This window comes from Schistocerca serialis, chromosome 9 (assembly GCF_023864345.2).
Source record: "Schistocerca serialis cubense isolate TAMUIC-IGC-003099 chromosome 9, iqSchSeri2.2, whole genome shotgun sequence".
NCBI classification, from domain to species: Eukaryota; Metazoa; Arthropoda; class Insecta; order Orthoptera; family Acrididae; genus Schistocerca; species Schistocerca serialis.
The window spans coordinates 20,173,028-20,189,957 of record NC_064646.1 but is presented as its reverse complement, the minus strand read 5'-3'; the positions used below and the strand labels follow the sequence as shown (position 1 = coordinate 20,189,957).

At 46.0% G+C, this 16,930-nt stretch overlaps 1 protein-coding gene across 1 annotated transcript; it reads right to left on the bottom strand.

Annotated features, from left to right (window-relative positions):
- Nucleotides 1–792: 792 nt before the first annotated feature.
- LOC126418769 (trypsin-7-like) lies at nt 793–1,320 on the bottom strand. Its single transcript, XM_050085696.1, has one exon. It carries the CDS (start codon nt 1,318–1,320, stop codon nt 793–795), a length of 528 nt encoding a protein of 175 aa, XP_049941653.1.
- Nucleotides 1,321–16,930: the final 15,610 nt, after the last annotated feature.

The window sequence follows — 16,930 nt, the reverse complement described above, 5'->3', positions numbered from 1 at the left end:
AAGTGAACTTTTAACTAGATAATTGAACTGAACATTACTTAGACAGTGATTTAGGCAACGAACCCTGATAGACAATTTTCATTCATAATAGCCAGTGGTTTATGAAACTTCAGTAATATGTCCGAAGCATATAATTTAAATCCCCCCAACACCTGGGAAAGTTTTCTTCTCAAGGCTCGGTTAGGAAGTGACTGATATTGTGCAATAAAACACCCTCTCGTGCCAAGTCGTGCATTTGTGATTTAAAATTCTATCAAATTATTGACATGAAACTCCCGAGTAATAATTACGCGCATCGATAATATTTGACTGAAGCGCTTGGCGCTTGTGTAGAATCTTTGACTCCAATAACAAGCCCACTGTTACGATTTCTTACATACTTGAAATTACGACCAGCTTGTATGGAATTTGTTGTGGATGTGAATGTATTGGTTTTATCATTAATATTTCATCATTAATCAGTTAAACATCGATTACGAACGATTAATTACGATTCTTGGTGAAGTAAATATCTCACGCAAGTCAACATTTCGGTTCAGCACTGTTATTTTGTGTAACGTCGTCTTCGTAACTTCATAACGATCTCAACACTCTACCGACTGTCACCGAGTTTTAGCCGAGGCCAAGTACAAATCAAACCAAATCATCAAGAAGAAGAGGCGTTATAGCGAGCAATGGGCGACCCGCGATGGTGCAGGTTAAATGCGCTGGTAAGGGCCTGTGGGTTCGTTTCATCATCAACAGGTCACGCCGACTAGCGGCGAGAATCGAGGGTGCGACATTGAACCACCACTAACGTACCCTTGTATGCCCCCTCACCTGGATGACGCCGATGTCGTAGTCGACGTCAGGGTCCTCGTCAGTGGGCATCTGGAAGTCGGCGTGCTTGATCATCTGGGCGACGTCGAGGCGGACGCCGCCGCTGGCCCGGCTGGAGGAGCCGGCGCGCATGCTCTTGTGGCGGTCGGCGTACAGCTGGCACACGTAGATGCAGTGCGCCGCCGTCAGCACCCACGTGCTGCTGATGATGGAGGCGCCGCACACGTGGTCGTCCAGGATCTGCAGCGACACCATCCAGGGGAAGTCGGCGATGTCGGCCTCCGTGCCGTTGATGACGCGCCCGTGGCCGCGAGTCCTGAGCCACGGAGCCGCCAGGGACGGCGGCGCCAGCAGACACGCCGCGGCGATGACGAGGGCTGCGCGCGTCATGGCGCTGGCAGGGTGCGAGGCGCGGGCGGCGAGGCCGCTTTTATACCGCCCAGGTGCCGTCAGGGCGCAGATTACCCCGCGAACAATGCGACTTCTGGCGACATTCAGCATCGGCCGAAATCGTATCTCCAGTGACGATAACATGCATATAGATATAATGAAGTGCCTTGTTATCGTTAAACGTTTAGACATCCGGTCGTTTATCTAATCTGTATTGGTCAATTGTTTTCAAGTATAGAACTCATGTGACACACAATTACTGGAAAGTAGAAAGTGTGGCTACAAGTGAGACGAACAATCACACAGGGACCCAGTTAACAGAGCACACTGTTCGCTTTGAAGGCTGTTTTTGATGTAGGACTGGTTCCAGGCACTTACGTGACCCTCAAAAGGTCAACGAACTCATGGCAGTGGAGTGATGTGTACACTACTGGCCATTAAAATTGCTACGCCAGGAATATGACGTGCTACAAACGCGAAATTTAACCGACAGGAAGAAGATGCTGTCATATGCAAATGATTACCTTTTCAGAGCATTCACACTAGGTTGGCGCCGGTGGCGACACCTACAACGTCCTGACATGAGGCGAGTTTCCAAGCGATTTCTCGAACACAAACAGCAGTTGACCGGCGTTGCCTGGTGAAACGTTGATGTGATGCCTAGTGTAAGGTGGAGAAATGCGTACCATCACGTTTCCGACTTTGATAAATGTCGGATTGTAGCCTATCGAGATTGCGGTTTATTGTATCGCGGCATTGCTGCTCGCGTTGGTCGCGATCCAATGACTGTTAGCAGAATATATAATCGGTGGGTTCAGGAGGGTAATACGGAACGCTGTCCTGGATCCCAACGGCCTCGTATCACTAGCAGTCGAGATGACAGGCATCTTATCCGCATGGCTGTAACGGATCGTGCAGCCACTTCTCGAACCCTGAGCCAACAGATGGGGACGTTTGCGAGACAACAACCATCTGCACGAACAGTTCTACGACGTTTGCAGCAGCATGGACTATCAGCTCCGAGACCATGGCTGCGGTTACCTTTGACGCTGCATCACAGACAGGAGCGCCTGCGATGGTGTACTCAACGACGAACCTGGGTGAACGAATCGCAAAACGTCATGTTTTCGGATGAATCCAAGTTCTGTTTACAGCATCATGATGGTCGCATCCGTGTTTGGCAACATCGCGGTGAACGCACATTGGAAGCGTGTATTCGTCATCGCCATAATGGCGTATCACCCGGCCTGATGGGATGGGGTGCCATTGGTTACACGTCTCGGTCACCTCTAGTTTGCATTGACGGCACTTTGAACAGTGGACGTTACATTTCAGAAGTGTTACGACCCGTGGCTCTACCCTTCATTCGATCCCTGCGAAACCCTACATTTCAGCTGGATAATGCACAACCACATCTTGCAGGTCCTGTATGGGCCTTTCTGGATAGAGAAAATGTTCGACTGACGCCCTGGCCAGCACATTCTCCAGATCTTTCACCAATTGAAAACGTCTGGTCAATGGTGGCCGATCAACTGGCTCGTCACACTCTTCATGAACTGTGGTATCGTGTTGAAGCTGCATGGGCAGCTGTACCTGTACACGCCATCCAAGCTCTGTTTGACTCCATGCTCAGGCGTATCAAGGCCGTTATTACGGCCAGAGGTGGTTGTTCCGGCTTCTGATTTCTCAGGATCTATACACCCAAATTGCGTGAAAATCTGATCACATGTCAGTTCTAGTATAATTTGTCCAATGAATACCCGTTTATCATCTACATTTCTTCTTGGTGTAGCAATTTTATTGGCCAGTAGTGTATCTGGCAGTCAGTGGTATTAAATCAGTCCGTTGACATGAACTGACATAGAGACATGACATCAATACGAGGGTCACTCCAAAAGAAATGCACACTATTTTTATAAAAAGTGCAGTTTTCATTCTGCATGTGTGAAAGTTTTACTGTGTGTAGATACATCCTTCCCGCTTGTTTTCATACTTAGTTCAACCTGTTCGCGTGAGTGGCGCCGTCACAGCTCGTCTTCAAGAAGCGCTGCTACACTTGACGTGCGTCAGAAGCAACGTGCTGTCATAGAATTCCTGTGCTGTGTAAACGAGACAGTGGGAAACATCCACAAGGGGTTGAGAAAGATGTATGGAGATGCTGCTGTCGATCGCAGTACAGTTAGTCGGTGAGCAAGCAGGTTACCTGATGAAAGCGGGCACGGCAATATTGAGGGTTGTCCTCGCAGCGGCAGGCCTCGTACTGCACACGCTCCAGACAATGTGCAGAGAGTTAACGAATTGGTGACTGCTAACAGACGCATCACAGTGAACGAATTTTCACGCTACGTTGGGATAGGGGAAAGAAGTGTTTGCAGAATACTGAAAGTGTTGGCGTTAAAAAAAGGTTTGTGCCAGGTGGGTTCCCAGGATGTTGACAGTGGCTCACAAAGAAAAAAGAAAAACGGTATGCAGCGAACTTTTGGAACAGTGCGAGAATGGTGGAGATGAATTTCTTGGTAGAATTTTGACAGGTGATGGAACATGGCTCCATCATTTTTCACCAGAGACGAAGAGGCAATCAATGGAGTGGCATCATGCAAATTCACCCAAGAATAAGTATTCAAAACCACACCTTCTGCTGGAAAAGTTATGGCTGCGGTTTTTTTCGATTCCGGAGGACTCTTGCTTGTAGACATCATGCCAAGTGAAACCACCATGAATTCTGGTGCATGTGTGACGGCACTGAAGAAACTTCAAGCTCGACTGAGTCGTGTTCGACCACATCGGCAAAAGCAGGATGTTCTGCTACTGCACGACAATGCACGGCCACTTGTCAGTCAAAAAGCATGGAAGCGATCACAAAACTCGGATGGACAACACTGAAACAGCCAACTTACAATCCTGACCTGGCTCCATATGACTATCATCTCTTTGGGAAACTGAAAGACTCTTTTCGTGGAACAAGGTTCGAAGATGATGACTCCCTTGTGCACGCTGCCAAACAGTGGCTCCAACAGGTTGGTCCAGAATTTTACCGTGCGGGTATACAGGCGCTGTTACCAAGATGACGTAAGACAGTTCAGAGGGATTGAAATTATGTGGATAAATGAAAATATTGTTCCTAAAGAATTTATCTACACACTATAAAACTTTCAACGATGTGGAATAAAAGATGGATTAAAAAAAATAGTGTGCGTTTCTTTTGGAGTGACCCTCGTACATACCAGAAAGATGTATGTGTGTGTGTGTGTGTGTGTGTGTGTGTGTGTGTGTGTGTGTGTGTGTGTGTGTGTGTGTGTGTTCCACATTTCCTCCTAAACTTAACGCCCGATTTCAAACTAATTTGGTACACACAACACTTACTACCAGGCAGCTATCGCTGTGTGGGTAAGAACCATCGGCCTGTCAAAGGGGTGAGGATGAGAGTGAAAAAGAAGACATTATTCATGCAGTATTTGAGCATGAGAGCACTTAGCGACTTGCAACAAACTTTGCACTTAATTTTAAATCCTTACGACATTTTCTGTAGCTGAGGACCTCTACAAAATGATGAAAGGAAAAACGTATCACTTACCACTCTTCATGCAGTGAAAGTACTGCATGAGGCATGCCTTTATAATTTATTACTCCTTTCCTACTTATTGTATTTTCACAAATTTTCAAACAGTATGTACATATCCCAACGAATGTGTCAAATTATATCATTGCAATAAGAACTAGCAGAAATCGAGAAAAGCAGAAAAATTAAGATCAGGATTGGTGATCACGAGGTAGATTAAACTAAGGAATTCTGCTACCTAAGCAGCAAAATAACCCATGATCGATGGAGCAAGGAGGACATAAAAAGCAGAGTAGCACTGGTAAAAACGACATTCCTGCCCAACAGAAGTCTACTAGTATCCAACATAGGCTTCAATTTGAGGAAGGAATTTCTGAGAACGAATGTTTGGAGCACAGCATTATACGGTACTGAAACAAGGATTGTGGGAAAACTGGAAGAGAAGAGAATCGAAGCATTTGAGATAAAGACTGTTGAAAATTAGGTGGTAAGATAATGAGGAGGTTCTCTGGAGAATTGGCGAGGAAAGGAATATATGTAAAATACTGACAAGAAGAAGCAACAGGATGCTAGGACCACTGTTAACTCATTATGGAGTAACGTCCATGCTATTGAAGGGAGCTGTAGAGGGCAGAAACTGTAGGAGGAAACTGAGATTAGAATATATCTAGCTAAGAATGGAGGATGCAGTGGTAAGTACTTTTACATTCCATCTACATTCGAAGTGTAGTGGTAAGTACTTTCACATTTCGACCTACATTCCAAGTACTACTCTGAGATTGAGAGGTTAGACTGAAGATTTTACAAAAAAGGAAAAAAGTAGTTCAGTAGATAAGTCGTCATAAGAACTTTTAACACTGCAGCGCGTCAGCATTCGTGAATCATTTTATGATTGTAAAAAATCCGCCTCGACTGCAAATTGAAATCGGATGTTGACCTAGGTTTCGGTGCGGATAACCACGCCTTCTTCGGACACACTAAAAAACTACCTAAAAAGGCATGGTCCAACATTAATACAGCACGTCCAAAATTTTACATTTTATGCGAGTCTTTTGCCCTTTTGGGCGTCCTGTATAAATGTTGGACCATGCCTTTTTAGGCAGTTTGTAGTTTTAGTGAGTTCCGAAGAAGGTGTGCTTATCCGCGCCGAAACCTAGGTCAATATTCGGTTTCAATTTGCATTCGAGGCGGATTCTCTATAATCATTAAGACGTCGTAAACTCTAAGACGCATGAAAAAGTTTCGCATCATGCATGACGTTTAAATTTATTTCTTCTTTGCTACTTACTCATTTCGCCCTGTCTCAGAGTGTGTATTAATAGTAATGACGATTATTTATGAATCATTAAACAGCTTACTTACTTTTTTCCATGTATTTCGTTTTCACTTGGCTTTTACTTACAGTGTAGTAATGATGTGGTATTTTATTCTGCTCTGTCAAATGGAATACTGCTAGCCGTAGCTGTAAATCCATAAAACAACTTTTTCATTTCAGAAAAATACTTAAGGTTTACTTGTCGTTGTTCTTCACTGAACACACTCGTTACTCGTCCCATAACGTTTTAATCATCTACTACACCTTTATTTTTTTTTCTAAGACTTCTGTTGAGCGTGTTACACCGAACATTAAATTTCTTTGCTGCCGTAGGAGAAGGCATCTTGTCATCTTTCACTTAATCAGTAGCGTTTTGCATCGCAACAGAATCACATGGTCGTTGCTCTTATTTCTCGACATATTTTCTACGTATGTTGATGCCTTATTACCTAAAACAATGCCATACGCTGCAGAGACCGTTTTCATTCGGAATTTTGTATTGCGTCAGATAAAACAGAACACATGTTTTTAAATACAAGTAATTAATTAATTCAAAATCGGCACAGAGGGACAGTATCACGAATGATAGCTTGCGTTTTAAAAGAATTAAGGAGCCACTCCGTAGTATTATGCATGATATATGGAAGTCACTGTCAGTGGGGTAATCACATTAAAAAGTAAACTGTTCGGAAAAGTGTAGCCTGGCAGTGTAGTATGCAGAGTCATAGTGGTCGACGCGGAGCGTGAATGGCTGTACACAGACACCGCCTACATGGAGAGCGGATGGCTTAATATTTTGCTGGTGCCCAGAAGAAGACGACAGCTCGCACCCAGAAAAGGAAAGGTGGAGAGCTTAGTTACCGCAAAACTGTGCTGAGGGCGACGTTTTGTACTTCTGTGGGCCACGTGCGCCAGTGGGAAACCAGCAATTATTGGCGGAGTAAATTTTAGTGATACAGTGCGTGCCAAGAGAGGTGAAATTGACTTCCTTTTGTTGTGGTGGTTTTGAGGCACAATGAAACTGTTGTGAATTGTGTCAAGTGAATTACTGTATCATACAGTGGAACCATGGTGCATGATAGTGTTATACTTTATTGTATTGTGAGGATATTGCTCATGAAGTTGTCATTTGTACTAGTATATCATAGTCATAAGTTATTGTGCAGTGTGTTGCATTTTCTTATTTATATAGCAGTTATCTTTGCATAGTTGCATTGTTCATTAGCACTAGTTCGGTAGACAGTCGAGGTCATTGGTTATAGATCTTTCAGTAGCAGTTACTTGTCATATTTATTCAGTGTGAATGTGTGTTTGTAAAGTTATTACTGTGTAATATTGGTACCCCTTTGTTGACGCCTACTGATAATGTCACCTGGTCTGCTTTACATAACGGGCTATGAAATATATGAATTTGTTTAGAACGAGTTTTTTCATCATATATTACTGTGCCCATTTTGAGTAAGAATTTTTAGTGTCTGGGCGGAATGTTGTTTATTTTTGGTACTATCGGTTTAAGGATAGCTTCGTTATGAAATACAGAGATTGTAACTTGTAAGAGATTCCTGGTAATGATGTATGACTGTTAAGAAAAGGATATTTAGTACAATCCCAAGCTTGCACAATGTCCAAACCAAACCCCACGCCACTCACAGCCTGTGTTACAGTACAATCCCAAGCTTGCACAATGTCCAAACCGAACCCCACGCCACTCACCGCCTGTGTTACAGTACATCTACATCCATACTCCGCAAGCCACCTGACGGTGCGTGCCGGAGGGTACTTTGAGTACCTCTATCGGTTCTCCCTTCTATTCCAATCTCGTATTGTTCGTGGAAAGAAAGATTGTCGGTATGCCTCTGTGTGGGCTCTAATCTCTCTGATTTTATCCTCATGCGAGATATACGTAGGAGGGAGCAATATACTGCTTGACTCCTCTGTGAAGGTATGTTCTCTAAACTTCAACAAAAGCCCGTACCGAGCTACTGAGCGTCTCTCTTGCAGAGTCTTCCACCGGAGTTTATTTATCATCTCCGTAACGCTTTCGCGACTACTAAATGATCCTGTAACGAAGCGCGTTGCTCTTCGTTGGATCTTCTCTATCTCTTCTATCAACCGTGTGTGGTACGAATCCCACACCGGTGAGCAGTATTCAAGCAGTGGGCGAACAAGTATACTGTAACCTATATCCTTTGTTTTTGGATTGCATTTCCTTAGGATTCTTCCAATGAATCTCAGTCTGTAATCTGCTTTACCGACGATCAACATTATATGATCATTCCATTTTAAATCACTCCTAATGCCTAATCCCAGATAATTTATGGAATTAACTGCTGCCAGTTGCTGACCTGCTATATTGTAGCTAAATGATAAAGGATGTTTCTTTCTATGTATTTGCAGCACATTACACTTGTCTACGTTGAGATTCAATTTCCATTCCCTGTACCATGCGTCAATACTTTGCAGATCCTCCTGCATTTCAGTACAATTTTTCATTGTTACAACCTCTCGATATATTACAGCATTATCCGCAAAAAGCCTCAGTGAACTTCCGATGTTATCCACAAGATCGTTGATATATATTATGAATAGCAACGGTCCTACGACACTCCCCTGCGGCACACCTGAAATCACTCTTACTTCGAAAGACTTCTCTCCATTGAGAATGACATGCTGCGTTCTGTTATCTAGGAACGCTTCGATCAAATCACACAATTGGTCTGACAGTCCTCATGCTCTTACCTTGTTCATTAAACGACTGTTTGGAACTGTATCACGCGTTCCGGAAGTCAAGAAACACGGCGTCTACCTGGGAACCCGTGTCTATGGCCCTCTGAGTCTCGCGGACGAACAGCGCGAGCTGGGTTTCACACGATCGTCTTTTTCGAAAGCCATCCTGATTCCTACAGAGGAGATTTCTAGTCTCGAGAAAAAGTACCAATGTGTTCTTTATGGCCATGAATAAGACAATACGAGTGGCATCGAGCCTATCCTTGCGATATTTATTACAGTATGAACTTAAAATTTCGTTTTGTTTACTTCTAGTTTCAGCCAGCTTTCTGTTCATAATACTGTGTTGGCGTTGTTACCTTCTAAGAAGCGATTCTAATGCTAGGACCGTACTATGGATGCTCTAGCAGTTTGCTTAAATCAGATTAACATTTTATTTTTTCGATATGCGTGGTCGAAGTTCTGCTTTTACTTTAATGTGACTGATCTCTCTTTGTTTTCAGCAGGCTTGACACTAAGGAGGAATTCCTATAGACTGAAAGGCAGTATTTGCACGCAGTACACACTCTACGACCCGAGTAGACACATCTTTTATATAGTGCAAATCTGACCAATTGAGGGTGGCCCTATAATTCTCCACCAGATATTGGAAGTCCACAAATTCTCTTCCAAGACTGATCCAAAGCGTCTGAGCCTTTCTTTTAGGCTTTCCAGTTGGCTCGAAACCAAAGGTTCTCTGTATGATGCTACAAATAGCGAGCTATGCTTCTGCCCCGTGGGCGAGGCTACCTGTCATCAACAGTTCACTTAAGGATCTAATGGACTGGCGATGGCCTCAGAAACGACGTGGCAAGGATCATTCGTGCCGCTTTGCTCTCCTTTTTGCAGCCAGTTGCACGCACTGTGTCTGACAGCCCCAGACAAGGCATCATCCACACCTTGAACAAGAGCCCCCGCAAGCATACTGAGTGCACATGTCTAACATTGGAGCTCCCACTAAGCAACAATCCTATCCCCTGCGACTGTCCGCACTTAGCAGGAAATTTCGCCATTTGTCCACCAGATGAGGTATACCGTGCTGGCTCAGATGTGTTATCAATACAAGACTGCACTTCGTTCCTGCTCCTACATTCGTCCTCTGCTCAGGGAAATCCAGACTTCAACTCTGACCCCTAGTTACCCTCCTGTGGGAACAAATTGGTCAGACATTGCGCATCCGAAGACGTAGTAACATCGGTGTTCCCGAGACATTCAAATGCCAGCAGAGGTGTCATAGGTTGTCCACCAGTCTCTCTATGTCACTGCATCTTGGAGCAGTAACCTCTGTCCTTAGCCCACACAACTTCTAGATGTTTCAGGACACAGGTCAGTTCAGCTTGTGTCTGCCTACAACAAGCACAAACCCTATCAATTTCTAACATCTACAGAAGAATAATAAACATCAGGTTACCTTCCATTAGGAACGTGGGTGCACTCAGCAATCAGTAGTCGTTTCTTGCAGGTTTTGTTTGGAAAACATAGATTTCGGCTAGTGCCTAGCCATCAACTCTCCACAAAGCCTACCTTCATTATACAATAGTCTTGAAAGAACTGTGACAGACGCCCGAACAACAGGGAACTGTCATGCATTAATACACTCCTGGAAATGGAAAAAAGAACACATTGACACCGGTGTGTCACACCCACCATACTTGCTCCGGACACTGCGAGAGGGCTGTACAAGCAATGATCACACGCACGGCACAGCGGACACACCAGGAACCGCGGTGTTGGCCGTCGAATGGCGCTAGCTGCGCAGCATTTGTGCACCGCCGCCGTCAGTGTCAGCCAGTTTGCCGTGGCATACGGAGCTCCATCGCAGTCTTTAACACTGGTAGCATGCCGCGACAGCGTGGACGTGAACCGTATGTGCAGTTGACGGACTTTGAGCGAGGGCGTATAGTGGGCATGCGGGAGGCCGGGTGGACGTACCGCCGAAGTGCTCAAGACGTGGGGCGTGAGGTCTCCACAGTACATCGATGTTGTCGCCAGTGGTCGGCGGAAGGTGCACGTGCCCGTCGACCTGGGACCGGACCACAGCGACGCACGGATGCACGCCAAGACCGTAGGATCCTACGCAGTGCCGTAAGGGACCGCACCGCCACTTCCCAGCAAATTAGGGACACTGTTGCTCCTGGGGTATCGGCGAGGACCATTCGCAACCGTCTCCATGAAGCTGGGCTACGGTCCCGTACACCGTTAGGCCGTCTTCCGCTCACGCCCCAACATCGTGCAGCCCGCCTCCAGTGGTGTCGCGACAGGCGTGAATGGAGGGACGAATGGAGACGTGTCGTCTTCAGCGATGAGAGTCGCTTCTGCCTTGGTGCCAATGATGGTCGTATGCGTGTTTGGCGCCGTGCAGGTGAGCGCCACAATCAGGACTGCATACGACCGAGGCACACAGGGCCAACACCCGGCATCATGGTGTGGGGAGCGATCTCCTACACTGGCCGTACACCACTGGTGATCGTCGAGGGGACACTGAATAGTGCACGGTACATCCAAACCGTCATCGAACCCATCGTTCTACCATTCCTAGACCGGCAAGGGAACTTGCTGTTCCAACAGGACAATGCACGTCCGCATGTATCCCGTGCCACCCAACGTGCTCTAGAAGGTGTAAGTCAACTACCCTGGCCAGCAAGATCTCCGGATCTGTCCCCCATTGAGCATGTTTGGGACTGGATGAAGCGTCGTCTCACGCGGTCTGCACGTCCAGCACGAACGCTGGTCCAACTGAGGCGCCAGGTGGAAATGGCATGGTAAGCCGTTCCACAGGACTACATCCAGCATCTCTACGATCGTCTCCATGGGAGAATAGCAGCCTGCATTGCTGCGAAAGGTGGATATGCACTGTACTAGTGCTGACATTGTGCATGCTCTGTTGCCTGTGTCTATGTGCCTGTGGTTCTGTCAGTGTGATCATGTGATGTATCTGACCCCAGGAATGTGTCAATAAAGTTTCTCCTTCCTGGGACAATGAATTCACGGTGTTCTTATTTCAATTTCCAGGAGTGTACTATGGAACAATGCATAGATAATGGCTAGGCACTAACCTAAATGTAGATTTGCCAAATAAAACCCGCCAGAAAAGACGACTGATTGGTGTGTTCTATCATATGTAAAGAAAAATAAAAACTCACTGTCGCGTCTTTTATACATCACTATAGTGTTGCAAAATGAAAAGCACAAGGTAGTTCCGACTTACTTCCATTTGTCATTTGGGACCAAAAATCATGGTTTCTGTGGGAAGTATGTTCTAATACATTTTTCAGTATTGTTCTGTTCATTTACGGAGATATGTGAGTAGATTGTTTCACCGAGGTGACACAAACACAATTAACTCGACAATTCCATCCTTCATCACTTTAGAGCCAAATCCATTAGAAATAATATTGACTGGATTTGATGTGTAGCGTTAGTACTGCCCTCTAGAAAAGTCATTCCTAGTTAATAAACATTACACAATCTTGTTTCAATTCATGTAAGTGTTAGCGAGAAATTTAATAAAAGTTTGTAATAATGAAAATAATACATGAAAAAATAGATATATTTCAGTTGCTGGTCGGTGAAGTTACTATCTGATTACGGCCGTTGAAGTAGGACACAATTTAATAAAATAGGTCATTATAGTTCTGCAACAAAATCGTTATAGTTATTAATACTTAATGTGGTGTCACTGCCAGACACCACAATTGCTAGGTGGTAGCCTTTAAATCCGTTAGTATACGTCAGACCCGCGTGTCGCCACTATCAGTGATTGCAGGCCGAGCGCCGCCACACGGCAGGTCTAGAGACTCCCTAGCAGTCGCCCCAGTTGTACAGCCGACTTTGCTAGCGATGGTTCACTGTCTATATACGCTCCCATATTCAGATACTATATGGTACATGACGCAATTGCACAGAACGTTTCTGATGTTCGTATAAGGAAACAGATTTTGAAACTAGTCAACCCCTCCCTTCAACAAGTGATGGACATACTGGATCGGCAGGACACACTTGACTTTGCTCAGGAATCATTTGAAAATTCGCCAGCCGTGTGTCAGGTTACCCGGCCCGCCGGGCGAGCTGCACGGAGCAGTAATTAGCCCTCGCACCCAACTGCGCCGCTGCCGCCAGGCTCTCAGCCACGTGTGCTGAGCCGGCAAGCAAATGCAGTGCTTAAATCATGCCTGCGGTGCGCTACTAAACATTCACGTGAGAACTGCCCGTCACGCCAAGCTGTTTGCTTTTACTGTAATAAAAAAGGACATGTTCAGAGTGTTTGCCAGAAAAAGCTCAGATCGGAAACTCAAAACCATTGCAGGCCCTTTGCTTTGCACCGGAATCGGAATCGGACCAAGGATACACAGGCTCGCGAACCATCACCCATGGAAATTAATGTCATTCATTCCATTCTGCACAGTTCCGCTCTCTCTAACAGTGACTGTTCGTCCCACAAATAGCGTTCGTCGACATCGCCGGAACTCCCGTCAAGTCGCAAGTGATTATGTACCAGTGTCAGTTCACGTTGCACGAGACGATCGCTCTTGTCGTCAGCAGGACAATAAACTTTTTATAGACTTGGACATTAACGGCGAAGTGATACCATTCCAGCTCGATACCGGAGCTGGAGTTTCACTAATCAATCAAGACACTTACAAACTGCCGGGCACACCTCCGTTGCATGCCGAAAATGTTACGTTAACTAGCTATTCAGGTCAAGAGATCCCTGTGTTAGGACAGTGCAGCCTTCCTGCAACATACAAAGGACAAACAAAACTTGTGTCGTTTTACGTCCTTCATTCTTCTTCTGCAGTGAACTTGTTTGGTTTCGATTCATTTCAGTTGTTTAACTTGTCTGTAGTAAATCAGGTCCTATCAGTGAACCAGACTGTGCCTTCAGACAGTGTTTCTCGTCTATGTGAAGAATTTGCAGACATTTTTGTACTGGGCCTCGGTTGAGCTAAGAACTATAAAGCACATTTGGAACTGAAAGTAAATGCACAACCGAAATTTTTCAGAGCGCACAATGTTCCCCACGCATTGTGTGATGAGGTTGCAAAAACATTACACGATTTGGAATCACAAGGTGTAATTGAAGGTGTGCAGGCTTCTCTCTGGGCATCACCCTTAGTCATTTTGCCAACACCTTCAGGAAAATTGAGACTTTGTGTGGACTTCAAGGCAACAGTGAACCCACAACTAGTGCTTGCAACTTTTCCTTTACCCCCCCCCCCCCCAGAGGATGATTGGTTGTGATAGATTCATTCAGTAATTTTCCTTTTGTTGTCTGGATGTCTTCCACGACCTCATCTGCCACTATCCAAGCGTTATCTGCTACCTTTTGCATTGAAGGTCTTCCACAGACAATTGTTTCCGACAATGGCCCACAATTCATGTCCGCAGAATTTCAGTCATTCTGCAAGGCCAGTGGTATTCAACATCTGACGTCCGCGCCGTTTTTGCTACAGTCAAACGGTGCTGCTGAATGATTAGTCTGGACTTTCAAGTCACAGATGTTGAAGTTGAAAGAGTCGCATTCTCGGGAGGATGCGTTATTGCTCTTTTTGTCCTCGTATCGCTCTCAGCCCCGAGATTGTCGCTTGGCGGCTGAGTTGCTCCACGGTCGCCATCATCGAACCTTGATGTCGTTGCTACATCTGCCACATCAGGTTCCTGTGCAGCGGCAGTCACTTGCTTTTGCCCCAGGCGACGTTGTCTACTACCGCCACTATCGAGGTTCGCGGCGTTGGCTCGAAGGGCGCATTCTTTGCTGCCTCGGACGAGCTATGTATCTGATTTTGGGGGCCTCTGGTGAGGGGCGCCGGCATCTCAATCAGCTGCGCCTCTGTCGTCGCGCGGGATCTGTCGCTCGCTGTCTGATTTCAGCGACAGTGCCGTCCGGTCAGCGCCCCGGGGACCCATCTACTGGCTCGCCTCAGCCCCAGGTGTTACCGACGCTGCCTTCCATTTTGCCCCATGGCGACGCACCGCTGCCGCCGCCTGTTCTCCCGCAGGCGACGCCCGCAGTGGACGCGTCGCTGCAGCCATCGGGCGCCTCCCTGGGTCACGCGTCGCCGATCGTTCCCCGGGACCAGTTGTTCTCTGACATGGAAATCTCGCCCGCTCCGGACCATATGTCGTCTTCGCCCGTCGGGTGCCCTGGCCCGATGGAGGTCGACCCTTCGGCCCCTCCTGTCTCTCTACGGGCGCATACACCGCATTTTGGCGTGCACCCTGGAGTAGGTTTTCAGGCGTTCTCTAGCTCCCCGCGGTCCGAATGGCAGGGTGCGGGTGGCACAGCCTCGCCTGTTGTTAGGCTCCCCACCTCGTCGCATACGTCAACATGGGGTCCTCCACACGATGGGCGGAGGCCTTATACCACAACCGTACGCCAATTTGCGGGGGAGGAACGTGGTGTCACTGCGAGACACCACACTTGCTAGGTGGTAGCCCTTAAATCCGTTAGTATACGTCAGACCCGCGTGTCGCCACTGTCAGTGATTGCAAACCGAGTGCCGCCACACGGCAGGTCTAGTCTAGAGAGACTCTCCAGCATTAGCCCAGTTGTACAGGCGACTTTGCTAGCGATGGTTCACTGTCCACATACGCTCTCATTTGCAGAGACGACAGTTTAGCATAGCCGTCAGCTGCGTCATTTGCTACGACCTAGCAAGGCGCCATATTCAGTTACTATTGATATTGATATTGTGAATCATGTACCGTCAAGAGCGACGTTCATCATTAAATGGATTAAAGTTAAGTATCAAACTACTTCCGTCCGCTTTCTGAATTCTAATTCCTTGTCATGTTCCAGACCTCACGTCAATATAGTTCTTCCCTCCTCACGCCAGCCTGCGTGAGCTAAAACGCGTGCATTTCGGCCTCCTGTAATAACACGGTGTTGGCTCTTCTGCCAACCCAACACTTAATATCTTCTGACTAGAACCGACAGAGAATTAAATTAACGTTGTAAGTGTAACAGATTTTGATGTCTGAACGCCTGTAACTTAACAACCATACATTTTGCAGTAATGTACACCATGGAATAATGGTGCCAACGCAATCTTCAGCCTCAGTCAGATGTCAGAAAGCAATGCTCCCAACGTTCGAGTCCTTCCTTGGCCATGGGCGTGTGAGTTATCTTTAGCATAAGTTAGTTTACGTTAGATGAAGTAGTGTTTAAGCTTAGGGACCGATGACTTCAGCAGTTTGGTCCCATAAGATCTTACTACAACTTTTAATTTCTGAAACAAAGGAAGGAAGATCAGTGTTCAAAGTCCCGTTGACAACGCGGCTATTGAAGATGGAGCACTAGCTCAGATGTGGGATTGTTTGGGAAGGAAATGGGCCATGCCATTCTCAAGGAACCATCCCAGCATTTGGCTTAAGCGGTGTAGGGAAATCACAGGAAACCTAAATCCGAATAGCTGGACGGGATATGAACCGTCATCCTTCCGAATACGAGTCCATTGTTGTAACCACTGCACTACCTCGCTCGGTAAACGTATGTAAGGCATCGCCGTATGTATTAGTCTGGGTATTCTGACATTATCCTCTCAATATACAAGTCCTTTACTGTCGTTTCTTGTTAACAATGTAAGTTAATTCCCAACCATTAGCAGTTTTCACTCAGTTAATATTAGGCAGAAACGCAAACTGCATTTAGATCGCACTTCCTTGACTCATGTGCACAAAGGCGTGCAATGTACTGGTGCATCCACTTTCAATAAACTACTATAAGAATTCAAAAGTATTAGCAGTAATCCACGCGGTTTCGATCTAAACTGAAGAGTATCATCGTGGGTCACTCCTTGTGCTCTGCCGATGAGTTCCTTGAAATATTAGGCTGATACCTGTCTTATATTGTTGCTTGTGTTTGCATAAACTTATGTCTTGTATCTTTTTTTGGATTCAAAAATATTTTATTTTATCCGTCATTACTTTTGTGTTGTAATTTTATCTACAGACACGTACCGTGACGCAGGAGATTAACTCCTCAATTTGGTTCTACAGAACTAGACGTGTAAAATAAAAATTGTGTAGAGGGTTATGGTATGCTGATTTGGCTAGTCGCTGCTTGAGCCGTACAATAGATA